Here is a 27260-nt window from a genome sequence, read left to right as displayed (position 1 = left end):
TAAATTTATGGTAAATTATTAGACTAATCAAAAGTTACTAAGGTCGAATGAACAGAGCCTAACCAAGAATTAAGGGTACCTTGAGATTAGTTAGACCTAATTAAGTAATCTTAATTATTAATTACATATACAAACGTCTTTGTCGTAACATTAAGTAAGGGTAATTAATTAAGCAAATGTCGTCATTATATAAATAACTAAGCCTGAATAATAAATAACAAAATTAAGTTTATTTACCTAAGCTAAAGTTTCACTTGAGTGCACTTCTCTCCTAAACCACTCTGAATCAGGTGAAGTTTATTCACGCTATGGGGGGAGGGGGTAGCCAGGGCTGCGTACTGCAAGAAAGTACGCAGAAATTCTACTGGAGTTGTCAAAGTGTGCATAAGCCTACCCCCAAATTTAAGTTGGCCCAACCCCAAATTTAAACTTGACCCACTACCAGATTTGAGTTGGCCCACGCTCAAACTTAAAGTTGGCCCACCTCCAAATTTATCCATATTACCAGTTCGCCCACCCCTAAATTTCAAGTTGGCCCACTCCTACTATAGGTTTCCCCATGCATTTTCTGTGGACCATCTATGTTATTCTCGCTAATCAATATTTTTTTAAATTGTTCCTCATCGCTTATAAAGGTACCAATCATCTACATTTACACTGTTATAATGATTAAATGTCGCAACTTGGCATATTACGCATTTTTGGGCAGATATAAGGCATTACACTTTTCACGTTGCGAACATATCTTGCTGCGGTACTCGCGAAAGAATGATTAAGATACGCTGGGAGTGCCTATTAACTAGCAGGAAAATGATGGGCCTTCCACGTTTCCAATGTGCCAGCATACCAAGTGTGGTTTGATACCAGCGACGCTGCGTCTGTTGCGCATCCACCTGGCGTGGGAGGCAGTCCACAGCCGCTTGCCTTTCAGCCGTGTCTGCTTAGTCTGGCCGCCAATAGATAGCGCTACAAGCGGACGCGCTTCCCCTTGCTGCCTGTTGCTGGCGCTCTAGGCAACCTCCGCAGAGCACAGGCCATGCGCTCGCGTTTTCCCTTTCATAAAGGAGCACCCTGTACATAAGATCTGCTAGAGGATTCACAAAGAACATACCATACCACGGCCAACTTACATGCTTTAATGATGCTGAATGATGATGAGGCAGGCTTAATTTGCACACTTTATTCTTTTTACGCTGCAAATCTTTCTTTACACTGACTACCTCTGCCTCAAGTTCTTCAGTTGTTCATTAGGTCTTAGAAGAGGACAGAAGAAAGAAACATGAGAGTGTGTGGGCCATCAGGTAGCATGAAACACAAAAAGAACACATGAAAAAATAATGCACACAGTGTAAGTCTGGTAAAGCACAGGTTGCTAAAGTGTACTACTTCCATAAAAAAAAAAGGGCCTTTTTTAAATACAACCTGCCTGCATGTAGATATCAATATAACATTATGTTAGGTACCCAGTTTAGTTTCTGAACTGTACATTATAAACTATAGCATGCTCGATTTCATGATCTGAAATGGTGCACCCTAGCTTTAAAGAAATAGTAAGAGGGCATCTATATACGGTGAACTTTCTTTATTTCAAGTCCAGCTAATTATATTTATCAGTTGATTCGATCCCAGACAGAAGGTCCTAGCCCATTGCCAATATATTTCTATGGACTAAAACTAATTATTTCAATACCAAAATGGGCCATCACTGGATAATTAGAACTTTACTGGTAAACACGAACCTGCCTGACCTCAATGGTGACCTCAATGGTGACCCAATGGTGACCGTCAATCCTGATTCCAAAGGCTGCAGTGTTTGTTTCAGTGTTGCTAGGGGACAGTGAATATGTCGAAGACAAGTCTCCTGGCAAAAATGCCTATTTTTTGGCCTGCCCTAGGAAGCTATTCAAGCGATAACGGCAGCTCGCAATTAATAATTACTGTATTTACTGAATTTTAATGCACGAACATTTTTCTAAATAACTGGTCTGAAATTGCATATGCAGTGTAATTAGATATGATGCCATAACCGCATTTGTGGCGTCTGTGACAGCATGTCGTGAGGGCCAGTGTACACTCATTGCTATCGTCTCCACAACATGGTGACAAAATGTTTTCATGTAGGTTGGCGACGATGACGAGCCACTTTTAATCTTTGATTACGAAAGCTCATTTTATTATACTAAGCTATTTTACATGCTAAACTAGCGGCAACAAAGTGGCATCATATGTTTTTGGCGTTCAGAAGTGCGTCAAAGAATGAACTACAAGCAAAGCGGTCACTCTAAGCATGGGCCACCATCCCATTTGCGGTTGCTGTGGAGTCGTTTGAGAGATGAGTAATATCAAATATGCAATGGACTGCACGGAGGACATGAGGTCCAGAGACAGCGTTAAGTGCTGTCTGGGAGTGACACCGGGTATTACACGTAAATGGATTTACATTCTGTGAGGGTAAACTTCACTGGTTTAATCTTTTTCTGATTTCCAGAACTGGAGGCATGCTACATTTCCTTGTTAAAAAATCGAGTGCCTGTTAGATCTGAGTGCACATTGCTTTTATTACTTTGAACCCATAAAAACTAGATGTGCGTTAGATTCGCGGGCATTAGAATAAAATAAATACTAAATAAAGCAGCAGTCTGTTTTATCATTTTGTTTTCAGCATACTCTTTAACTTGTCTGGCCGGATAAGTTTATCTATTCTGTTAGTCCTGCCAAGGTCGAATTAACAGAAGTCAATTGTATAAGTAGTTCTAAAGGCCCTTAAATGTTTATTTCCCAAGCTCGAAGGTATGAATACTGCAGGCATTGCTAATGATTCATCAATGCCCCTTAATGTACCTTTTATAATGCTGCAAAGAAATGTCATGAGAAAAAAGGCCGCTGTTCTCCACACGTGTGACCTGCCTTTCTGAGTGAACTAACACTATCGTGTCAGCCACCGAGTAATTCCTAAATTTACTTTAGGCAGTCCTGCACACGGTGGCAACAAATGTACTCTCAAGCAAATATTGAAAAGCAAACATTGAAAACAAGCAGATTACATGTGTGTGGCGGTTAATTTGTTCTCTTTATCATTAACCTTGCTTTAGGTCCTTGTTTTCATAAGTCAGGTTAATATATTACACAGCGCAGAGGTGGCTAAGGCACAATTTATTTCAAGATCAGCTCATATGAGCTCACAACTGTTCCATTTGCAAGCTCAGGAGACTACAATAATGTACTTTGTATTAGTATGAAAAGAATGGGAGAATTTAGAGTAACAGGCTCACAAGAAAACACAACTAAAAACAACGCAATCTGGTCCAACTCAAACACCACCATCAAAGAGTGAGAGAAGACATAAGAAAAAATTGGAAATTACAAGTATCTGTTATAATAGACCAGCCTGCTTAACAAACTATTGAGAGAAAAAAAATAGTTCTATAAATACAGTAAAACCTTGTTAATTTGAAGTCACTGGGACTACAAAAAATCTTAATTAAGTGGAATTAAGAATTAAGTGGATTTTCGAATTAACCGAATACACAAAAAAATCCAACTCAGGCAAAAAATTTCGCTGCAGGAATGCGCTACCTTTATTCGGCGATCTTTGGATTACCTAAAGTAATCAGAGATGCTCGTTTGCCGCGTCCTGTAGCTTGAGGCTCCAAAGGTCATGTTTTCTAGTTGGCCAACTACGTGCAACATTTGAGAATTTCCACCGTGGCACTCAACAAAACTGCGGATAACGTTCAGCGATCCTATAACTTCCCCGAGAGCGGGTGCTCAGGAGGGCTTGTTAGTGTCGTCGTCCTCGCTGTCATCGCACATTGTTGCATCAGCGGTAGCTTCACTCTCCAAGTCTGAGTAGCACGTTTGTTGATCATTTTCAAAGCTGTGCACATCGCCTGCACCGTACTCACTAAGCAACGGAGCCAACGTGTGTTTCTTCCAGTCGTCGACGACGCTCTCGCCACAGACGGCTACAAAGGTCAAATTATTGCGCTCTTATAACAGCTGAGCCCTGCATTGCTACACTTGAACTCTTCGTGCCCAAGTTGTCGAGCCAAGTCGTTGGCCTTCTCCTCGCAGTATTGTTCCATTGACGGGAAGGTGGGCTGCGTTTGCTTTTTGCAGCCAGCGAAGTAAAGCTGATTCCACATCTTGGTATGTGGGAGCCCGTACTCTCAACCGCTTCGAAGCATATGTCTTGCTGTAGGCCTCCAGTACGTTCGACTTGTTCTTCAATATTGTTGACAACGTCGAGAGGGGAACGCTGTGCCTTTCAGCCAACTCAATCTTGTAACACATGTTCTTACCCGCTTCTTGAATCAAGCAGAACTTCTGCTGCAGCGTTAAAGTCTTATACTTTGGCATCTTTGCTCACTGGCCATTCTGCACAGTTCAGAAAAAAGAAAAAGAACCCCACGCTAGCTGAAACACCCCTAACCACTACACACAAAGAAATGGCGCAGACCGGCGATGCGTGCACACACGCCGCTGCAGGCGCGGAGAGAGAATGGGTTAACGGCAGCCAGTGGCAGCGGCACAGAACATGTGCTGACGCTGCGACCGCTGTGACTGCGAGGAACGTGAGGAGTTGGGGACGAGAGGACGTGACAAAAACAGGTATGCCCGCTGCGTTGCAGTGAAGCACGTCTTCTCCTCTGCAGGCGCGCGTTTCAGCGGTGCGCGGGACGTACCGTGGACAGATTCTTTTGCTAGCAGTACTATGGGTCGGGCACTTCGTCTATAAATAATCATGTTTGCTATGTGGCGTTGCCTCGCGGCTCCGAATGGCCGTCGTTTCGTCGGGTTTGTAGTGAAATGGGGATTGGGAGTTGCCGCATAGCACCCCAAACCTTCGAATTAACCGGGTTGGCCTAGGCCGCCGGTTTGAACTCTCCGATCAAATTTACATTTGAAAATATGAGGCCACAGAAAACCTTCGAATTATCCGGGATTTTGAATTAACTGAGTCCAAATTAACAAGGTTTTACTGTGTACGAAAACAAGGACATATATTAGCCCCACAAAGCCCAGTTTACCATTTTGATAGGCTGAGTTCGATATTTTAAAATGCTGAATATGACGCAAAGCCCATAGTAACGTTTTTATATGCCGGAGTGAAGTTTCCATCAAATATAGTTCAGAAAACCCCCTATTAATTTACAATACAGATTACGTTATAACTCAAATAACAGTCATTACCTTTTTAAACGAGAAGAAAGGGGATTAACCAAGGGGCCCGACTTTTATTAGTCATATCACAAGAAGCCAACAAACACTGACACCAAGGACAACATAGGGGAAATTACTTGGGCTTAATAAATGAAATAAAGAAACAATAAATTAATGGAAATGAAAGTGGATGAAAAAACCACTTGCCGCAGGTGGGAACCAAACCCACAACCTTCACATTTCGCATGCGATGCTATACCAATTGAGCTATTGCAGCGCCGTTTCCCCATCAACTTTCTTGGGTACTTATGTTTCCTTGTAGAACCTTGGGAATGTTAGCCAGCACCACCACTCATAGACCTTGGCAGCGGACGTGGAACATCTTTCTGCCGCAGGCGTCACGAGAATGTGATCCTTTTGGGTGAAGGCAACCGGTCAATAAACCCACGCATGCTACCTGAAGGCATCAATGTTGCCGGATTCGAGACCCTCATTATGTAATAAACGAAAAAAAAGGGGATAACTGAGGGGCTCGATTTCCATTAGTCATATAAGAAGCCAACAAACACTGACACCAAGGACAACATAGGGGAAATTACTGGTGCGTAATAAATAAATTATTTCATTTATTTCAATTTATTTCATCTATTACGCACAAGTAATTTCCCCTATGTTGTCCTTGGTGTCAGTGCTGAAGGCCTTCAGGTAGCATGCGTGGGTTTATTGGCCAGTCACCTTCACTCAAAAAGATCATGTTCTCGTGATGCCTGCGGCAGAAGGATGTTCCACATCCGCCGCCAAGGTCTGTGAGTGGTGCCGCCTGCTAACACTCCCGGGGTTCTACTAGTACACATAAATACCCAAGAAAGTGGATGGGGAAACGGCGTCGTGGTAACTCAATTGGTAGAGCATCGCACGCGAAATGTGAAGGTTATGGGGTCGTTCCCCACCTGTGGCAAGTTGTTTTTTCATTCACTTTCATTTCTATTAATTTATCGTTTCTTTATTTCATTTATTAAGCCCAAGTAATTTCCCCTATGTTGTCCGTGGTGTCAGTGTTTGTTGGCTTCTTATGATATTCATTACTTCTTTAGTATGAATGGACTATCTGTGGCCAAAAATACCAGTGGTCAATTTGTTCTAACTTTCCTTGATGTGGAATGGTGTTTGAGCTTTCTTAGGTTAAAACGAGAAACTTTCCATATCTTGTGTTCATGAACTACTTGCGGACAAACCTTGAGAGTTCAAAAATTATATTTTATAGTAAGTATAACAGGTTTGTAAACCAGTACACATTTTTAGTTTAGAATTACATTCTCAGAAAGTGCTTGTTTAGTCCAAATTCTGATATTTTAACATCTTGAGCCTATTGCTGAATGTGTAGTTAAAGTCTTGCTTGAATTAGTGAAAATGCAGTTAACTGAAATAAACCCAGAATGGCTGAAGTACCTGCTTTCAGCTGCCTTGGACCTGAAGAAATCTTCAATGTATGCAGGTACACGCGGAGGAACCAGGGAATGATGTCAAGCAGCACAGCTCGGACCGCTTTTGTAGGGTGATTGTTCTGGATACGATTGACTATTCCACCTCGCTCAAGACCATAACCTGAAATATAAAACAACTATTCATAGAGCTTTAGGCATCTATTGCCAGTACCATTCATGCATAAATCTTACGCAAAATTCTAGATAAAGTTATTTTAGCAACCATGAAAGGCAAAAAAAGGATGTGACAGCCGTTAGGAAGCAACTTTCTTGTGAGCAACACAGGCATCACAGAAGTAAGGAGCGCTGCAGTTTCATGTGCAACCACAGTAATGTACATTTCAGTTTCATGCTGTGCACTTAGGCAGTAATAAAATTCAGACCCTTCATGGCTACCATGTTTTGTAAACTGTGGCTGGGTGACTGTTCTGAAGACCACTGTTTTTAATACATTGTCACTGGGTTTCTGCACTAAATACATCTTGGGGGATCTTTCAAAACGGTTATAATATCTCATAATATTCGCTAGCAGTCAGTTCAAGTAAACTCCTAGAATTCAGTTCAAGAATTGCTAGTTACACTTACCAGGCACATTACCTTCAAGTTTGTTTTTTTAAACATGAGTTTGTAGCATTTAACATCATTCATGCTCCTAAAACTTGCACACTATTACCACTATGTCATAATATGCAGCCTGTAAAGTGTATGTACATTAGTATTAAGTGAGACAATCCACAAAGTAACACCAATGACTACTTGAAGCTACAGCAGTTTGCAGATTTTTCACCATCCTCTTTTGTTCACTTATTGTCTTTACACCTTTGAATTTGTGAATGCATTATATTTCAAAGTGTTGGTAATGATGATGATGAAAAACGTTGATTTGCTCTATTTTGCAGTGATTTTTGCGGCTTCAGATGGAGTCTTCCATCTTCTCTCCAGGGTCGGTTCCCCTAGTCCAGGGCTCCGCTGAGGGTAGCTGCCCTGCGTGCACGCCTTACTAGTCCTTGTTGGACTTTCAGGATGTCGCTGGATAGCATCCTCTCCCACTGTTCCGCACTCGGGTTTTTTATTATGGCTAGCCCTTCTGTTTTCTGGCAAGTCCATGTGGTATGGTATAGGGTTGGTTTGTCTCCACACCATGGGCACTTGCTCTCGTACTGCGTGGTGTAGATCTTGCTTAACATGTTTAGGCACGGGAATGTTCCCGTTTGTAGCTGTCGCCATGCTAGGGCATCTTCTCTATTTAGTTGTTTGTGAGGGGGCGGGTATTTTCGTCTGATGCCTCTGTAGTAGTTTAGTATCTCTGAATAGCTTTGGGCTACCGGCTCGGGTTCCTCAGCGGGGTCGGGATTGTTGGATGCTCGGTTTGTTGCGTGCCCTCAAGCTATCCTATCGGCCTCCTGATTTCCCGTAATGTCGGTATGTCCCGGCACCCAAACTATCGTGTGTTTGGCCTGGTTGTTGACGGTTTTGCCACTTGAGCGGAGGATGCGGAGCGCGCTGTGGCTGATTCTGCCGTTTAGGTAGTTGCGGCATGCTGCTTGTGAGTCTGTGAGTATGGTTAAGGACCTGTTGGATCGGTAGTCCTCCGCTGCCGCTAGAGCCACGGCTGCCTCTTCGGCCTCAACTACCGTACAGTTCCGAATTGATATGCTGGTGATTTCTTTTAGGTCCGAGTTGATCACCGTTGTGACTTTGCTTTTCATGTGGTTTCTGTCCTGAGTGTAGGTAGCGGTGTCTACGTACAGTGTGTCGTGTCTAGTTGTCAGTGTTCTTTGTACATACTCTGCTCTTGCTTGTCTTCGTGCCATGTGTAGGTTCGGGTCCATATCGGTGCTACTTTGATGGTGTTTCTGTATTCGTCCGGTATCGTCTCCGTGCTTTGTGTCTCCTTTATGGTAGCTTCACCACCGTATCTGCTCAGGAGTCTTCTGCCCGTTGCCGATAGCTTTAGTCTTTGCATTTGCGCGATTATCTGCGCTTCTTGGAGCTCCTCGAGACTGTTGTGTAGCCCCAGGGCCAGGAGTTTGTCGGTCGATGTTGACTGCGGTAGGTGGAGCGCCGTCTTGAGGGCTTTCCTCAGGATTGTGTCTGCTTGTTGCATTTCGTGCTTCGTACAGTGGTAGTACGGGAGGCTGTACGTCACTCTACTGACCACCAGGCTTCTGACCAGTTTGCCGTGTCTTTTCCACGAGACCCGCGTTATCATGCGGGCCACTTGGTTGGCTGCAGTTTTAAGTAGTGTTAGGGTGTGGGTACATCGTTGGTTCGATTGTATCCACATTCCTAATATCCTGATGAGCGTCTTCTCCGGGATTGGCTGTCCCTTGAGGTGGATGTTCAACTTCATGTTTACTTCCTCTGGAACGGTGCGATTCTTCTTGCCTCGCCATACTCTTAGGAGCTCGGACTTCTCCGTTGAGCAGGCTAGACCTCTTGCCTTGACATATTCCTCTATGCATGTCGCAGCTTCTTGTAATCTTTCTTCCTTTTCCCTGAGTGAGCCTTTGGTGACCCATACAGTGATATCGTCGGCGTACATGGCATGGCGTACGCCGTCGATTTGGTCTAGTTGTTGGGCCAGTCCAATCATGGCAACATTGAACAGGATGGGTGAGATGACTGATCCCTGCGGTGTGCCTTTGTTAGGGGTGTTGAACTTTTCGGATCTCAGCTCGCCCAGGCAGATTGTTGCTGTTCTGTTGGACAAAAATGCCTTGACGTAGCTGTGTATTTTCATGCCGCAATTTAGGTTGTCTAGGCCTGTCAGGATGGCTTCGTGGCTTACGTTGTCAAAGGCGCCTTTGACGTCCAGTGCCATGATGATGTGCTCTCCGTTGAGCGGGATATTTCTCAGTACCTCTTCTCTGATTTGCAGCAGTACATCTTGGGTCGAGAGCCTGGCTCTGAAACCAAACATGCTGTGGGGGTACAGCTCATTTTCTTCCATATGATTTTGTAGCCTCCTCGTAACCACTCTCTCATAGATCTTGCCTAGGCATGATGTAAGAGAGATTGGTCTGAGGTTTTCCACTTGAAGTTTCTTGCCTGGTTTCGGGATCATGATGACTTCTGCGTGTTTCCATTCTTCTGGTACTGTTCCCGCTTGCCAGTGTCCATTGAGGTATTCGGTTAGCTTTTAGACTAGCTCATCTCCGAGGTTGCGGATGAGCGCGTTTTTGATCTTGTCCGCACCTGCGGCTGTGTTCTTTGTTGCGCTTCTTATCACCGCGTACACCTCTTCCTGGGTGATGGGTCTATCCAGCCTTCCATTTTCTTCTCCTTTGTAGCGCTCTGTGTAGGCTGCTGCGTCGCCGTCGCCGTAGCACTTTTTGCGTACTTTGTCCAATAGTTCCGAGTCTGTTCCCTCGTACTGGTGCACCAGTCGGTATATGACTTTGTTGTTTTCGGTCTTTGATTTTGCCAGATCTAGGAGTGCCTTGAGTACGCGCCATGTTTTTGCAGTGCTCAAGGTTCCGTTTAGAGAGTCACTAAATTGTTGCCAATTTTGCTTCGCTAGCTGCGCCGTGTACTCTTCTGCTTTTTTCGTGATTTCCGCGATCTTTAGCTTGAGCTTTCTGTTGTATTTCTGTCTTTTCCACCTTTTTGTGAGCCCCTTACTGGCTTCCCATAGTCTGAGAAGTCTAGAGTCCACGTCCGGCGTCTGCGGCGTACGCTCAATTTCTTTGGTGAATTTGCGTTGTGTTTCTTTGAGCATGTTCCCCCAGTCTGTTATAGATTCGATGCTTTTTATTGTATCGCCACATGCTTTTCTGAACGCTTTCCAGTCTGTTATGTTTGCTTTCCCTATTTGTCGTCTAATTTTGTCTGCTATTGTGATTTGCGTCTTGAGGATATAGTGGTCGCTACCAAGGTTTTCCATTAGGTTGTCCCACTCCGCTTGCCCTGTTCTTTTGACGAACGTGAGATCGGGGCAGGTGTCCTTGTTCACGCTGTTCCCGATTCTCGTAGGGGTATCAGCTTCCGTGATGAGTTCACACTCGATATTGTCAGCTGCCTCGGTTACCGCTCTTCCCTTTTGATCCGTTCTCGTGTATCCCCAGCTCTCCTCTCTGGCGTTGAAATCTCCCAGTATGACTAGTGCATTTCCTTTAGCCAGCTTGTCTGCTCCTTTGAACAGCGCGTCGAATTTCGCCCTGCTTTGTCTCGGGGGGCTGTATATATTTACGATGAATATGCTTCCTCCCTTCTTTTTTTTTTTTTGGTATGATTTCGACTATTACGTGCTCTACGTCTGTGTCGGCTATCCTGTCATGGCTTATAGCGATGAGGGTTTTGTTGACTAGGATTGCCGTTCTCCCTTCCTCCGGATTCTCGTAGCACGTGTAGCCCTGTAGTGTTGGGGTAATCCCTGTTTCTTTTAGAGCTATTACGTCGGGTGGAGTTAGTTGTGTGTTGATGTACTGTTGTAGTAGTGCTTGTTTTCTTCTACATCCTCTGCAGTTCCACTGCCATATTTCTAGTTTTTCTTCTTTTTTAGTTCTTTTGGTTGTACTGTCCATGCTTAAATTTCGGGGTCGTCGTCTCTAGTACTGTAGTTTTCTAACGCCGGGCGTCTCTGGTTGAACTTGTCTTTGACGCCTTCGGTAATTTTCTGTTTTCGTAGGGTGCGGATTTCTGTTCTCTGCATGGTTATCTGCTGATAGCTTGCTGTATTTCTGCTATAAACTTGGTGAGGTTGGCCTGAGTCATTTCGGTAGGTTGACTTTGCGGGGGTGTTGATGGCGGCCTGGGAGCGCTACCTGACCTGAGGTCCTGTACTTCCTGCATTAGTCCATTGATTTTTGCGTCCTGCTCTTCGCGCGCTCTACTGCTAATTTCTAGCTCTCGCCTGAGTGCCCTGTTTTCTTCCTCTAGCTTTTAATGTGACAATTTAACCAGAAGGCTGCAGCAATCTTAGAGAAATGACATTTTAAAGGTGAGCATGCCATCAGTGTTTCTATGCAAGTGCTGAATCAAAAGTGCTGCCAGGAGCAGAGCTACATAGGCCTGTTTGTTCCTTAAAGGAAAATACTGCAGGAGATACCTAGTGGCACCTTCCCCTCACTGCATTTACCAAAGCTCTAGTGAGGCTTTTATATAACAATACAGTGTGACACTTTCATGCAGTTATCAGCATCATGTCCAGTCGGGCACAATGTGCTAATTGTTGAGTTATGACATGGCTGTGTAACACATCCTGGACTTGGAAAAATCGACATGAAATCACTATTGAAAAGAGAGAGAGAGAAGAAGAAGAAGAAGAACCATAAAATGGCAAATTTTAAGAGGACAACGGTCCGTGGTGCAAACAAAAAGTTTTTTGAAGGGGCAAAACAATTTGCACAATTCAGCATGGGTGACAGTGCCTCTCAGCTTACCCTGAATGTAGCGGGTAATGTGCAGGGGCGGCTCTGGGATAAGCCAGAAGATGTGGGGCTTCTCATACTGGGCAGCTAGGTTGAGACGCCCCTGGGCCACGTGGTGCTTGAGGTCATAAATTGCCAGGCTGCGCTGGTGAGCTCCCTCTCCAGAGACTACCAGCTGTGTGGGCTCAGGACTAAGCCGGTACGTTCCTACACTCTGCCCCCAACATCAAGTACAGCCACCATTATCACAGCAGCACTGTGGGCGCAGAATGTGCACTTTGCCAACTGAGAGCAGGTATGCAGCATGTAAATTTCAATAAATAATTTACTAACATAGAAACAAACAAGCAAGATGAAAGAAATCTGATGACAATGAAGAACAAGGAAAGTACAGTAAACCCTTATTAAAGCAAATTCACAGGGACAAGAAAATTGCTTCACTGTGAGCGGTATTTTCTTAAAGGCTCTAAAAGAATGGATAGGTGGGCTAGTTGGTAATGTATTATAATAAAAACTTAGAGCACTAAAAACACAAAGGACATAGAAAAAGAAACACATACCACATGTGCGTGTGGTATGTGTTTCTTTTTCTATGTCCTTTGTGTTTTTAACACAACAGTCGGGCATGGCCTGACTGCAAAGGCCTGCATGGCCTTTTTTCAACAGTCGGGCATGGCCTGACTGTCCCAACGTGGGAGCAGCCCGCAACAAGCTGAGTCGCGTACCTCAGGATTTTCATTAAAGTTTTGTACCTATCCATCTATCCTTAAAGCCTTCACAAAAGTGCCATTTTCTCCATGGTAAGAAAAGAGTTAAATACATTGTTACTCTATCAAAGAATAAAAGAACACTGGGCAAATCACTGTTAGAAGAAACAAATGATAAATCTAGTTTGTAACTTACACCATTATTAGATATATCAACGTAGATGGTACTCATGGATGATAAAGGGCACGAAGTCTTGATTCCAGCTCCAAATAACTTGCTGAGAGACCATGCTGAAACACAACAATAAAAACTACAGTGAATGCAAAAGGTTTCTGGAATTCTAACTTCATTACAAAAATTATTGTACTGATGGAGAGGACTAATTCAAGTAAGGTACACAAAGTTCTGCTAGTAGACTCTTAGCGGTGGCTGCTAGAGCCACTTAGATTAGAGGAGCAGCTCAGAGTAGACAGCAAGCTGGCACCAAAAAGCTAGGCACAGAAAAAAAAAAGAAAGCAAGAACTACTATGTACGCAGCTACATTTTGCCTTTAAATGCTTGAGGCACAAGCGCTGCCACCTTCATGGTAGAATTCTGGTTGAGTGGGAGAGCCCAGCTGCATAATTTTACACATTATATATTAATGAAAAAAGAAAAGTGCTATATACCTGTGCAAAATGGTCAAAAAGGCTTTCTACACACCCTAAAGCTGCTTCCACAAGTGTAGAGAGTTTCTTGCAAAAGTTTATATAGATAATCCAACATCCTTCAGCTGAACCACAAAACAACTAATTTTGGACACAGAAATTGTTCAAGCCAGGGTTCTCCCTAAGGGGAAGCTCTGCCTACTAGTCCAGTATACTGTCCACCCCTTTGAAGGGGTACTCGGCAATTAAAATAGTTGATTTGGTGAAAATTCTCATTCTTATTTTTTTTATTTTCGTTATTCCCAAGTGCTCCTTTATCATGCGGGGAAATATTTAAAAGAAATCTGAAGTATAATGTGAGAAAACTGCACTTTTCTAGTGTGCTGTTGAGAAAAATTGGGTAGGAAATCGGGCTTCAGAAGGTGCAATCACATAGCGGATCATTAAGCTTCCTGCTGATGCAATGCCACCATCTTGGTATCGTTGTAAAGAGAAGAGATCGAAGCTTCAGATAGCTGCAACACCATATTTTGCCGTGCAAAACTAAAAGCAAAAGAAGCAAAGCAAGATAGGAAAAAGTGCCAGCGGAATTCGTTACTGCAGTCACGTGCACACAGGAGCTCTCCTATTGGCTGACAAAGATTCAAACTGCTATCGCATGTTTCACATGCATTTTGACAATGGCAAGCACTGCATTTTTTATCCAGGCAATGTTTGGCAATCGTGATAGGCTGTGTCGTTGGCTCGTGTATTTTTCGTTAATGTATTCAAAATGCAAAATGGTTGAATGTACCATTCAAAACGACAGAATGATCCTATGAAAAGAAAACATTATTTGTGTGTTGACCCCCCCCCCCTCCTGGCTGGTTTGCAGTTCAATACACACACACAAAAAAAATGAGGAACTGGAACTTTTATTTGAAGCACCCTAGCCAGAAGGTGTAATAATAAAGCAGTATATTTCAGTATATACTAACATAGCAACAGCACAACTATGCTTCACTACACTGTAACACAGTAGATAGAAGAGCAAGACGGGTAAAAAAAAAAAAAAAAAAAAAAACGAGAAGCTACCCCACATGAGCTCTGCTACAGTGACCACTTTTAGAAGACACCAGAAGAAACTATTATTAATACTAGATTGTTGTCGGCTTACTCTGGTATCCATTTTGTGCTGCCACAGTATCAAACACCAATGACACTGACATCTGGAGCTCCAGGGTGGCATGCACACAATCTTCATCCTGATATCAAAGAAAAGAAAGAATGTGACAATTACTTTTATTTGTCGTATGCTCAAATTGGCCACTATTAATGCTTGAACTTCGAAAGATGTTTAGAAAGAAAGGATGAAATTCTTGAATAGGGCATGTACAGAACAACAAATTGCCAGCTTATTACCAGCAATGGAACCTTACTGATAGTTACACATATGTAAATGCTGTGAGCAGCAGCACACAACTGCATAGTGCAAAACATGTTTTTCAGTAGGGGGTGCTCAAATAGTAAATATTTTGAGTTCAATCCCATGTGAATATTCAGAGAAAGATTTACTCAATATTGACTAAAATAAAAAATACTGTATCTTCATTTTTAAAGCAAGAAAAAGGTTGTATGAAAACAAAGTGGCAAGGCAAGCTAATTTATGTGAGTCAGTGCACATAATGTCGTCCACAACAATTTCCAATCAACTGGGTAGCTTGAAAATTAGTAGTGAGTGTAAGGTGATAACTTGTACAATCATGACGATGACTAATAAAATACAGTAGTTGCACGCTACTAGATGCACGGAGAGAGTCTGTTTCCTTATGTACTAAAGTAAAACCAAAAAATGTAAGCCATTATCATCTCCATCATTTATTGTACCCTTAAAGGCCTCTTGCGGAGTATTACAAAAGGTGTGAGGGGGAGGGGGTACGATGTTCAGAAATGCTTGGAGATGTTCCAAATATTATTTAAGATAAACAAAATGTATCATGTAGTGGTGCACACATAGTAAAGTACATTATGGAAACAAAACCTAATTTAGAATAAGTTAAGGTGATTAATCTGAAGGCAACCTAAGTACAGTCTACCGATTCTTTACCAGTACCACGCAAGTGTCGGCTGACTGGAAGCGCAAGTTTCATCTGCTAGGCTCTTTTCACCAGCACGACACAGCCCTTGGCATGATTAACTTGGTGCAAGCTCCCCGGCTTATCAGTGAATTTCGTGCGCATGTGCTACTCTTGCTGATCTCATCACTTCGCGTGGTTAGAAGGTGCTGCTGACTGGCCGGCCAGTTGCCACTCACGCGGTACTGTTAAAGAATCAGTCGACTGTACAAACAACTCTTGATCAAATGACTGTGTGTTGATGCACAATAAAATTAAATGCTCTGCACATTTGCAACCTGAAGCACAAGCATTCAGTGTAGAGGCTGCAGGAATGGATAAGCATTTCCAGCTGACTAGGGTCAAAAATTGACATCTAAAGTAACTGGAATTTGCAACTTTCATGATTCTTAGGTCTGGCATGGCAGACAGAGACGATTGCAACACTGCCAGAACATGGGTTTGGAACAAGGGTGCTGTTGCGTTGCTTTAGTGGCTTCCTTTTTTTAAAAAGAATCTCGAACTTTTCTTTCTTTCTGTTTTTTATGCTAGCTACACCACACCCACGCTCCAGCCAATTCTCCTCCTTCTCCTCTATGAGAGATGGGGGAGAGTGAGCTACATGTACATAAAAACGCTGCTAAGGAAAGTAGTAGTTGCCCTAACAAAGACAAGTCCCATAGTCGAAACACTGCCTTAAAGTGACATTCCTTGTTGGACTACTGCTCATCATTTCAAGTTTCCATCTTGCTTTGAACTTCTGTCTTATAGTGGCTGCAGTACCTCTAAGATAAAATTTATTGCCTAAATAAGGAAGTTTCACATTATTATCAACAATGAGTAATGGTGAGCACATGTGAAATATCTAATTATGACTACTACTACATGCAGCCTGTTGTTTTGCTTGCATGCAAGTAAGTGCTCAGTTGTTTATCACAAAGCACAAATGATACATTCTGAGCTGAAAAGCGTGAAAAATGCAAAGAAGCATGGGTTAATGCAACTTTTGCATGCTCTTTTACAACAGCCCAGTGGAAAGCATCACCATAACTTATAATATGGTCTTTACCACTGCAGCATGTCTGTCTAATGAAAATACCGAACGATAGCATATGGCATTTCTCAAATGCATAGCATATGCTTATGGGGACAAAGTAAGAAAATTAGTGGAGAATTGGTTTTTGCAATGTGACATATACACTGTTTATTTTTTTTTGCACATGTGTATACATGCTTTTTAGTTTGCACATATAAAAAAAAATTTATTGAGCATATACTGCAACCAAGCCATTCATGCGGATTACCTAGACAGGAAAACATGCACAAGAATAATAATTTTCAGTTACATATTTAATAAACTTCCACTAATTTAATTATTTGAATATTCATTTTATAAACGTGTGTTGCATATGCAAAACTGAAGCCAAGTAGCAGTGAAGCCATCTCTGCTTAGCAGAAATCCTAAGCATGACTTCTCAGATATCTGACACCAAAATGGGCTGTAAAATATGTCGGCATTCCAGTCAATCATTTTTTTTAAATCTTCCCTCTAGAAGTTCCAAGATCATATTGACATGTGTACATTGTTTGTCTTTTTCTGGTGACCGATTTTCACTGGCAATGTTATTGCCGACATAGACGCGCCATTATTTATCTGAACTTTCTTGAATGTTGTTGAATGAAGATTCTATAGCGAAAGAATCTTGTCCGCAATCAAACTGCATGTGCGACGTGTATAGTGGTGCACATTCTAGAACGGATGCGAGCACTACTGATTACTCTGGAATGTATGATCTGACTGAAATCTGATGTGACTCGCACGTCAGCTTTCGACGATTAATGACTATGCTCAGCGTTATCGTTGTGCTTGAGTGTAATCTGCTTTTTCTGGGCACAAGTTTGCTCAGTAAAGAGTTAGTTTCGTAACTCACAGTTGTTCCACTGTGGTTCTTCACCGTCACTGCAGCGTTACAACTACAACACCAATGCATTTTTTAGGAGACATTAAGGTCAGATGACTCGAAACAGGTGCTAGTCTTGCAATGTCTGCTCAGTGAATACGATTTGATTATGTGGCCTCATTTCTGTATTTGCAACATGCGTGTTCAGGTGAATAAGAAAAAATTGATATGCAGCATACATATATGAATTTTGTGTATGAAATTTTCAATTTTATGTATGCCCATATTTTCCAGTTACTATACATCATAAATCCTCTGTGCACAGCTTTTGTCATATGTGCTGTGGACTCATGAAGCTACTGCCATTTTGGAATTCTCAGAATTTTGAATATGTTCCTTACTAAATCTGACTCTGTTAGTACATAGAATATGAATTATACTGAACATGAATTATCTTATGCCATATTTACATGGGTGCTTTCAAATGCCATTAAAACTGCAAAAGTTTACACCAACGACGAGTTGACTGGAGTTTACGTGGCAGCCCCAACTGCCATTCACACTTAAATGACAGTTACCCTAAATAGAGGCTGGCATACTTATTTGACAGCCACACTTGTAAACTGCTGAGATCGCTGCCCCCGATGAGGAAAGCATGGCATCCAGAGTGATGAATATAGCAAAGCATTTTGTGCAGATGTGAACGATGATCGACGCCGTCATACACAACTGGGTTGATTATTCGTACAAAAACCACACTGCAATATATTATGGGAAAACAAACAAAACTGAGACACATAAATAAACAACAAGACAGGAAGGCAGAAAAAGACACCAGAATAATATATAATTTAAACAGTTTCTAAATGAATTGTCTTGGTTCAATGCCTATTTCACTAACTTATCTCACAAGCCTGTATTGAGCCTTAAAAATGAGCAGTAGTTAGTACTACTTTAAGGTGAATAAAGCAAAGTTAAAGGAAAGATGCAGAAATTCAGATAACATACACATCAATCTTATTTACTACTGTACAACTGCTACAGCATGATGACACAATTGTGAAGATTCCTCAGAAAAGCTGTTTAAGCACACCACGGGTCATTCACTTCAGTGCAAAGTGAAGATTTCGACTGCAATTCGTTTCAAAGGTTGCTGAGGTCGACTCTGCTGAGGGGTTGTTGGGGGGTCCATAGGGATTACATATAAAACACAGCTGGATTATTAGGCCAAAGGAAGCAGAATACCAAAAAAGACAAAAAAGAAAACTGTAATACTGCTGAAAATAAAGCTGGTTGCAATAATTGGTAGAACAGTTATTCATGACATATTTAGGAATATGCAATAGTAGCAAACACTTGCTGTCGACAGCTTATCTTCTTTGAGGCAATGCCTCCTTTTGATGCAAAGCAGTTGCACAGTTTTCCTAGACAGTGTCTGTAAACAAGTGTAATGAGCTAGAATACAGTTAACAGCACTATGAAAATACAAGCAAATTAACAAAACTGAACTTTTTTTTATGGGCAAGGTAACACCACACGACCATCTTTGTTTCTATTATTTTACCCCTGTCACAGGCACAGCCGCGAACTCCGTTGACATGAAACTCCCTAATGGAGATTTACAGCAGTGGAGTTGTGGCCATGCTACACGGCCCAATGCGAGCTTTCGACAGGCACCGCATGGGACAGAAACAGCGCTGCTGCACTTACTTTCGCATGCAATTGCTCACATATACAGTAGCTGTTAAAGGCAGTTTTTTTTTACGAAATATGTAAGCTAATAAGTCACAGCGAGAAAGTTTGCTTATGTTACCGCAATACTTATTTTCCAAGCACAGCGAAGTTGAAAGCGATGCTGGCCACACTGCACTCTTGCTTTCTTGCGTGGGCAACGTGGGTCATGTTGTTTAACTGGTGCGCTTCGAGTTGTGACTCTGTGCTGTGTAATCGTGTGTGCATTTACGGTGAGCTCAACTGCTTCCAAATGAGTGATGAAATGGATAAACAAACGAAATGGCAAAACGACATTTCCTGATGCGGCATGGTGAAGTGTTGGTGTAGAGGGTACAGGCGCTATGTCCTTAAAAACAAATTAAAAACTCTAATAATGCGGCATATAAACCAAGGCAAAATAAATAAATAAATAATAGTGCTAAAATTTTAAGTGAGCCAGTTACAATGATTTTATTACTGTGGTTTTCTTTGCAGCTGTAGCTATCTGGGAATGAGAGTAATCCATCCAGCCGTAATGGTCACTGCCAAACTCCCTTCGCCAAAATCTCCATTTAACTTCCTTGGTGCAAGGGAGACCGTGTGACACGAAGTGCAACTCCCTTGACGTAAAGACGAAGGAGTTAAATGGAGTTCGCAGGTGCCTGTGTGACAGGGGTATACTAATCATTGTAAGAATGTGGAAGTGCTTTTTCCTTTGTGTTGTACCAGTCCCTGAAAGTGCAGGCAAGTGCAATGCAACTACTACCATATGCGTTACTGTACACTGCCTTCTCGTTGTACTGTATTGATGATCTTCGCACCTTAATCTTATGCAATATGTTAATTTTGATCAATGATGAACTTTTTCTATTACACCATAAAAATTGTTGGTACATTATACATTTATGACCACCTATAGTGGTGCTTCGCCCCATGAAGGCAGTCGCTATTCTCATGTATTACTATTTCACATACCTGGCAGACTGTCTTCAGGTCTAGAGCCAGAGACATGTAGTTTGCTGTGAACAGTTGCAGGGCATGCAGCAATGTTGCAAGTCCAGCCTGTCATGAACAGGACAAAAGTTAGTTAAAAAATAAAATCATTTTTGGTTAGCAACAGTGAGAAGAAAAGCAAAACACTGACCAGAGGTCATCATTGTTCACCGTGAAACTGCTTTGCTTATTTTAAAACCAAACATAGAAAACCACACACAGTGCACCAGATCGTCTACAGCATGTCCATCACAGAAATGCCTAATCGTAATCAAAAACTGAGGTAGCCTCTTTGCCTCAAAACTGCCTCAAAAGCCATTATCACACACATCCATTACTTTCACAACATTGTAGTAACATGCACTGATATCACCCATTAGGCAATTTCAGCCAACCAATGCAACCTTAAAAACAAGGCATCTACATTGTAGTGTTCGCTAAAATATTCAATGTGCACCAAATTGTACAGCTAAATGAAAGAGCCACACTTTGAACAGCGTCAGTTGCTGAGCTGCAGTGGTAACAGTAAAAGCTGCCACTGTAGACTACTTATATTCCCGGAATCAAAGTGTGAAAACAAGTTCACATCTATAGATCAAACTGACCAGCAAGTGCGTCAGCTTTGGTTTTGTTGAAAAATTTGCCCGCCAATTTTCAATCTTACTAAGAAAGGAAAAAAAAGGAAGAAATTGTAAAAAGAAAACAAGAGTAGTGAAAGTTGAACCTGAGCCACTGGCCATGAACTACAGCACCTACATGTTAAAGGTCCCCTCACCAGGCCCCATAGCAAATTTTGGTTATACGCTGGACGTTGTTACATGTCCTCTAGGGAGCGTTCTGTCACAAAAATTTTTCAAATCGGCTCATTAATAGCCGAGATAGAAATAATTCAGTGCCGTGAACCCATGATTTCAGCAGGCGGGCTCCACTGCCAAGCAAGACGCTCTCTCCACTCACCCCGTCTAGCCTCTGTAAGCGGAATTCCCCATACCAGACCTCGAGGATTGCGTGACGTATATGTCACAGGCCTTCATTTTTTTTTCTCACTTCTTTTTCTTTTCCCGGTGCAACGCACTTCTGCTGACGGCGTCACGCACGAGCTGTTGTCATGTTTGCGCAGCGCACGATTTTGCGTGCCGTGCACAAGGCAACACGACTAGCGGTATAATTCAGTGCTACATGAATACTGAGGCAGAACAAGCAGATTGCAGAGCATGAATACACGCTGGAACATGGTAGAAATTGGCATAGTTTCGGTACCTGCGCATGTGACCGCACGAACTGTGGGAATGAGCAGACGAAACAGAAGTACATCTCTCTTGCTTCAGTGTGAAGTAAAACAAAAAACACGCAGACATTCCATTTCTGTTTTATTATTTCTCTGAACTTCAATTTGTCAATTCAAGCAACAGATTGCACAGATAACAGATGTTGTCTTGAATAATTCTTGAAGTTACGTCTCACCACGAGCGATGTCACACTGCAGACACGACTACGTAGGCGCAGGTACATAAGTACGTCATCACCCGGCTTGGAGCGCGGTGGCCACGAGAACAAAAAACGCCATTCGGTTTGAAATTTCAGATCTTTCCACGGCGCGTAGCGATGTAATACTTTGCAGACACGATCGTTATCACGCAATGTATTCTCTGCGCGTGTCAACTCAAAATGGCCAGACCTGGTGAGGGGCCCTTTAAGACACTCTACATCCGCATGCATGTACATAACAGAGCTTATGCCTTATCTTGACCTAAATGCACTACTCATCATTGCCTGGTTGATTTTAATGATAAACACAAAATAATATGACATGAGCATTTTCAACACACAGTAATGGCCATAATTTTAAAAACCCCTGGCAACAGCAATGGCCAGCCAGTTCGAGCTTTTTGCAAGCTACTCTAGAAATATTACATTGCTATTTAATGAACACATACAAGCAAGGCACTGAGAGCCCAAAGAGCGTTTACCTTGCTGCTGCATGGTAAAAGTTTCTTCCATGGAGTCAAATTCTCTGTGCAGACTGACTCGCGGGGCAAGGCAGCATACCGCAGAAGTGATGAGTTTGCTGAGCGAACCCATCCTTGAGGTTGGAAGGATCGCTTAGGACTCACAGTCACTGTATCATCAACAAAGTTAAGCGATGCACACAGCTGGCCTGACAAAGCATTTGTCAAGTTCTTCCAAGCACTGGAGACACTGAAACAGATAAAAAGTTTGATTAGACAACTAAAAGTGTAGCTCAAAGCAGCAGCAGATGAAAATGTGTAACTTCATGGCCAACCATTTGGCACATGAAGGAAATAAGCTATGTGCCCACCATAGCACCTGTTTGATATCACCCGTGTTAAAAAAACATGATCCTACATAATTTTACTCCCAGGCTCATCATCATGCGTGATAAGAGTGACATTTTCTGCCTGCTAAGTGAATGTGTGCTTTTAAGACGTTATCTTTCATAGGCTATAAAGGCCCAAATTTCGGTCTGGCTTGGTCTGGCTGAGTGCATCATGCAATGCTAATGCAGATGCGCGTCTTTTGTGACCTGAATCATTATCTCATATTTGTGGTAGCCCAAACCGTTAGTGTCATGACACTGCTTGATGCACTTTGGAAATGGTTCCTGGAGCTCAGTGTCTTGCGGCACTCAATAAATTATGCATTCATTGGCCTTGCAGCCAATGAATGCACAGGTGCATCAGAGCTTTAGTTTAATCTTGAACATGGTGACTGTTCCATTAGAAACATAGTAATTTAAAAAAAGATGAATTTAGCTTTCACACTGCATGTCTTATAATGACAAGTGTAAGATAACCAATGGCAGCACTTCAGACTGCATTCAGATGATTCCAGATGCTTGCAGAGAATTTGCAGACACAAATGTAGACCAGAGCATATAAACAATGTAAGCCAAGTAGTAAACGAAACATAAGCGATAACATGATCTTGCACAACGCAGTAGGTGGTGCAACTTCATCAGACAATAGCTGTTGAAGACCAGAAGTACAAGATTAAAAATTTTCATTGTGTTTTTAGTGAACTGGTGTTTCATCATTTTATAGAGCAAATTATTACGAAGAATGATAGCACTGCTGACCATTTTCTAGCTTTATTCAAAATAACGACTTATAATGACGTAATAAAAAATCTGGCCAAAAGTAACAGAGTCCCTCCCCACTAACACCTGGTACACTGAATGATGGTAGGCATTCGAAAAAGGCCACAGAAAAACACAAGTGATCTTCGTTTCCACCAAGTGCTGTTCGTGTGACATCTCCATAATTTTGGTCCATACACTTAAATCAGAGTCCTTTAGCAACCGATTAACAGTGACATGACTTGGTACTTTTGAGCAAACGCACATATGATGCGTTCTACTTAAAGTTTCCCCATCGCATTTCATTCCGTGTCTATTGTGAATTTCCCTGCAGTGTGCAAGTAATATATAGCTCAAGTGTTCACAACACCACTGTGTTGCATCCAGTCTGGTACCATGCTTAAAAAATATATTTGGGCCCCTTTTAGGTGGATCAACCATTGTGAAAGAGCCTTAGTGTCTGTGGAGGGTAGCGAATGCTTTGGAAGCCAGCCTGGGTAACTGATGCAAAAATGATTTAATTTTTTTTAAAGAATGAAAATCTCTGTTTAGACATGTTCGAGCTTTCTGAACCTCTTGACTTATCATATGGCACCTGTCACTGAATTTTGATGAATAAATGTGAAATGCACTGTACCACAGCAATACTTGTGTCTAGTCTCCTCATGACCAACGAAAAGGAGCACCAAGTGCAAGTGTGTGTCGATAAAATTAACAAAGCAGCGAGCACATATCATATGGTTGTAACTAAAAAAAATCGAGCCCCTGAGTTCGTCCTATTCTTCTTGTACATATGTATTGACTCATAAACTACACGCTAGAGCGCGAATAGATGGAAACAAGCTCAGACACGAGTGTACAAACACACACACATGTAAGCATGGAAGCCCGTTTTATGCATTCATGTCATCATGGCTACCGTGAAACAGCATAGACATACCAATACATAAGCGCATGACGTAAATGAACGCTGCTGCCCTCGTGAATTATATTTTTCAGATTAGTTTATTACTGATACCAGAGGTGCCGTTGTCAGATGGGAAGAGGATTTCGCACCCGGAGGTGCCGCATCCCAGAGCTTACACGTACTCATCAACCCAACATCATTCAATACATTGACCCCAGCACCCCCCAGGCGAAGGGAAGGGGGAGCTTTGGCTTGCCCAACAATCCTACCCGGACAAGGGGACTGCTGTGGTACAGCACAACTGAGCTACTGCACTCAACACACAAACAGCCATGTCGGTTTTACAAAACTCGAGTCCGACAGACCCTCGGATTGCCTTTACACAAAAGAGGTCAAGGCAGACAACCATGGAGACCACCAAAGCCATCCGCGGGGCAGCGTGACCCCATGAGGGTGCACCACGACAGGTTCTGGGTCTGGGCTCCACTAAACCAAACAAAAACATGTGGATAGACTGGCACACATGGCCAAGTTGAGTGATCCTGTACTTGGTGCAGCAGTGTACTACCCTCTGCCAAGGCAGGGCAGCATGTTTCTGGGAACTGTTGGGTCACTGCAAGTATGGAATCACCAGCTGGAAAGCAAGGCAATTACAGAGACACTGCCACAATGCACAAGTGGAGGAGAGAACTTACATTAATGCCAGAAGGTTCAACAAGTAAAAAAAAGTTCCGTAAGCCACAAATTCCAGCATATCAGCCATGCCTCCGTATATATGTAAATCTGTACAAAAGCGGAGTGTGTTGCAGACGCCTGATGCCTCATGAACTCAACTAAATGAAAGCACCACCTACAGCTGTCATGGACACCACTCCAAGGTGCATGGGCTGATCCCCGAGTCAGTGCAATACTGCACCGACCCCTGGCAATTTCCACTGCATAAAAGAATGCTTATTCATTCTTTATGGTGTTGTTGATGCATTACAATGTGCTTTGGCACTTTACAGTTTCTCTATACCTGTATTGGGTGCTGGAACAGCCTTTTCTTTCTATGGTGTTTTCTCGCATTAAATATAGACTCACGCTGTGATCCTTGCTAGAATTCTGTCTATATTGGCTTGGCCACTCAAAGAAAAGCAGTCCTTGTGGTCATGAGTCAATGATGATGCTATGCAGTGACAGGTTTGAACAGAGTCTCACACTGTTGCTTGTTCTGCTTTGCTCTGGGTGACAAGTTTTTCATAATGCACTGCATTTCTTAGAAAACCTGTGTGAAATTTAAGCGTGGAATATTCTAGACCACTACTGTTACAAAACCCAAAAGACCTTCAGCAGCATCAGTGCATGATAGCGTTGTTTATATTTTGGCCATGATATCGGCAGCAGAAAAAATCTGGGATAAACAATCAGCTGAGACACAGGACATACTCTCACACAGAACATATTGTGAAAATGTTGTGTATTAAAAATTCTTGAACAGTTTTGGCTTCAGAATTTTTGAGTGGCTGGCCAAGTCTTTGAACACGGATGAAAAATGTGAGCTGGAAAGGACAGGGCACAATTTCGGTCATATAGAAAGGAATATAATTAACCATCTTTATAAATGCTATATAGTTAATCCTGATTAAATTATTAATTTTATTATTTAACAGGCCATTTAACATGCTTAACATGCTTTAATAATCAATATACAGAACCAGCTCTGATTGTATTTAGTATAGCCAGTCAATTTTTTGCAAAGGGAGTATTTTGTATATGCTGCCTTAGCAATAATAAGCTTACCTCAGGGTGTCAGGGGCAAACCAAGCCCAAAGATGAGCTCCGGGTGGTGCCTCCTGAAAAGGGTAGCCCCACTTAAGATGCTGCCAGCGGCCCTGTGTCAAGGACAGGTGTAGTTCCTGGACCCGCTGCTGGCTCACAATTTCACCAAGGGACAGGGGAAAGAGCCGGAAGTGCTGGACTGCACATGGTAAAGTAAATTGGTGCATTTTTTTTGCCTTTTAAGGCTGCAGTGGTTGGGGCTTGCCTCTTTTACAAGTTAGCACATTATGCAAGCAGCACATGAAAAAAGAATGTCTCATTCAGAGGGTCTCTGCAAAGGCCCTAGCAAAATGTGCAACTAAGCTTCCCTGTACAGGGTAATTCCTTTTGTAGCTGCCATAGAGAAGGCCTTGAGGCTCAAATATGGTGCAACAGTGGCTGCTTCTAATGTGCACGTGTGGTCACTGTATGCATCGGCTGCACACTCGCTTGCCCAGACTACACTTCATTTCTTAATTTCCACACGAAGGCTACTGGCGAGATAATGTGCCTCTTCAGGAGAGAAAAAGACATCTATAGAAAAGAACTGCACGATTAAAGGACATCATGTTGCACTTAATTTTTGTCTTGACAGTGGCCATTCCACCACAATTAAACTTTTGTTTCCCAGGTTTTGCAAAGGGTCCACATAAGAATGCTGTTTTACAAGATGCACATATGTATTAGCAATATAAGTAATTGCAGTCTTTGACCAACTTAAAATGACGTTTTGAGACTCATCCAGGCTTCTAGACATCAATAAGTTTTGACTGCTTCGGTGACATTCATCAAACTCTACATGCCACGCCTACTTACGCATCGAACAAAGTTATCAAGGCACTGCAGTCATAATGAACAGTCATATCATAGGTACACGTGCTATCGTACGAATTATATAGATCTACCTGAAAAATTAAAATGAGGTAAAAAGCGATGCCTATCAACGAAAATAGCCGCTTTTTATTTTTTATTTCCTTCTTTCGGAGGGGTAGAAGAGGGGGTGGTGTCAAGAACACCAGCATTCCACAAAATATGACAGCAATGCTCCCTGGTTGCAGCCACAGTGCACATCACAAGTGATTAGAAAGTAGAAAAAAACACTGCAAGAGAAGGCTTTGGTTCCCTGCTAATAAGATATACTGGAAGCAACTCACACATCGAAGTATCAAGCAAGCATGTTGTGAAATGAATGCTAGCACTGAGAAACTACCGTCAACGCTCCACATCAACATAAGAAGGAAGTGCGAACGCAACAACCGACGCTTCCGCACAGAAACGGCTCACCGATACCAATTTTGCGTTACACATTTGTGCATTTCGCACTGCAACCAGTTCGAGACTAGTACACTGAGGTTGACAGCAACTTTAAACGTCCTGCTTGT

At 42.4% G+C, this 27260-nt stretch overlaps 1 protein-coding gene across 2 annotated transcripts in view; it reads right to left on the bottom strand.

The window, feature by feature from the left end:
• Window positions 1–27260, bottom strand: part of PIG-T (phosphatidylinositol glycan anchor biosynthesis class T) — a 32920-nt gene that overhangs the window by 5409 nt on the left and 251 nt on the right. Inside the window, exons 1-8 of one of the 2 annotated variants that reach the window (XM_075671103.1) lie at window positions 27033–27236; window positions 25861–26038; window positions 22045–22273; window positions 20057–20143; window positions 14531–14618; window positions 12923–13017; window positions 12032–12233; window positions 6613–6768 (exon numbers count right to left, since the gene is read on the bottom strand). In XM_075671103.1, coding sequence (XP_075527218.1) covers window positions 6613–6768; window positions 12032–12233; window positions 12923–13017; window positions 14531–14618; window positions 20057–20143; window positions 22045–22273; window positions 25861–26038; window positions 27033–27036 — 1039 coding nt within the window. In that variant the 5' untranslated portion in view covers window positions 27037–27236. Of the gene's footprint in view, window positions 1–6612; window positions 6769–12031; window positions 12234–12922; window positions 13018–14530; window positions 14619–20056; window positions 20144–22044; window positions 22274–25860; window positions 26039–27032; window positions 27237–27260 lie in introns of those variants that run through there. The other variant, XM_075671099.1, reaches the window with a different exon arrangement.

Source organism: Dermacentor variabilis, chromosome 1, assembly GCF_050947875.1.
Source record: "Dermacentor variabilis isolate Ectoservices chromosome 1, ASM5094787v1, whole genome shotgun sequence".
Taxonomy (NCBI): Eukaryota; Metazoa; Arthropoda; class Arachnida; order Ixodida; family Ixodidae; genus Dermacentor; species Dermacentor variabilis.
This window is presented reverse-complemented; position numbering and strand designations above follow the sequence as displayed.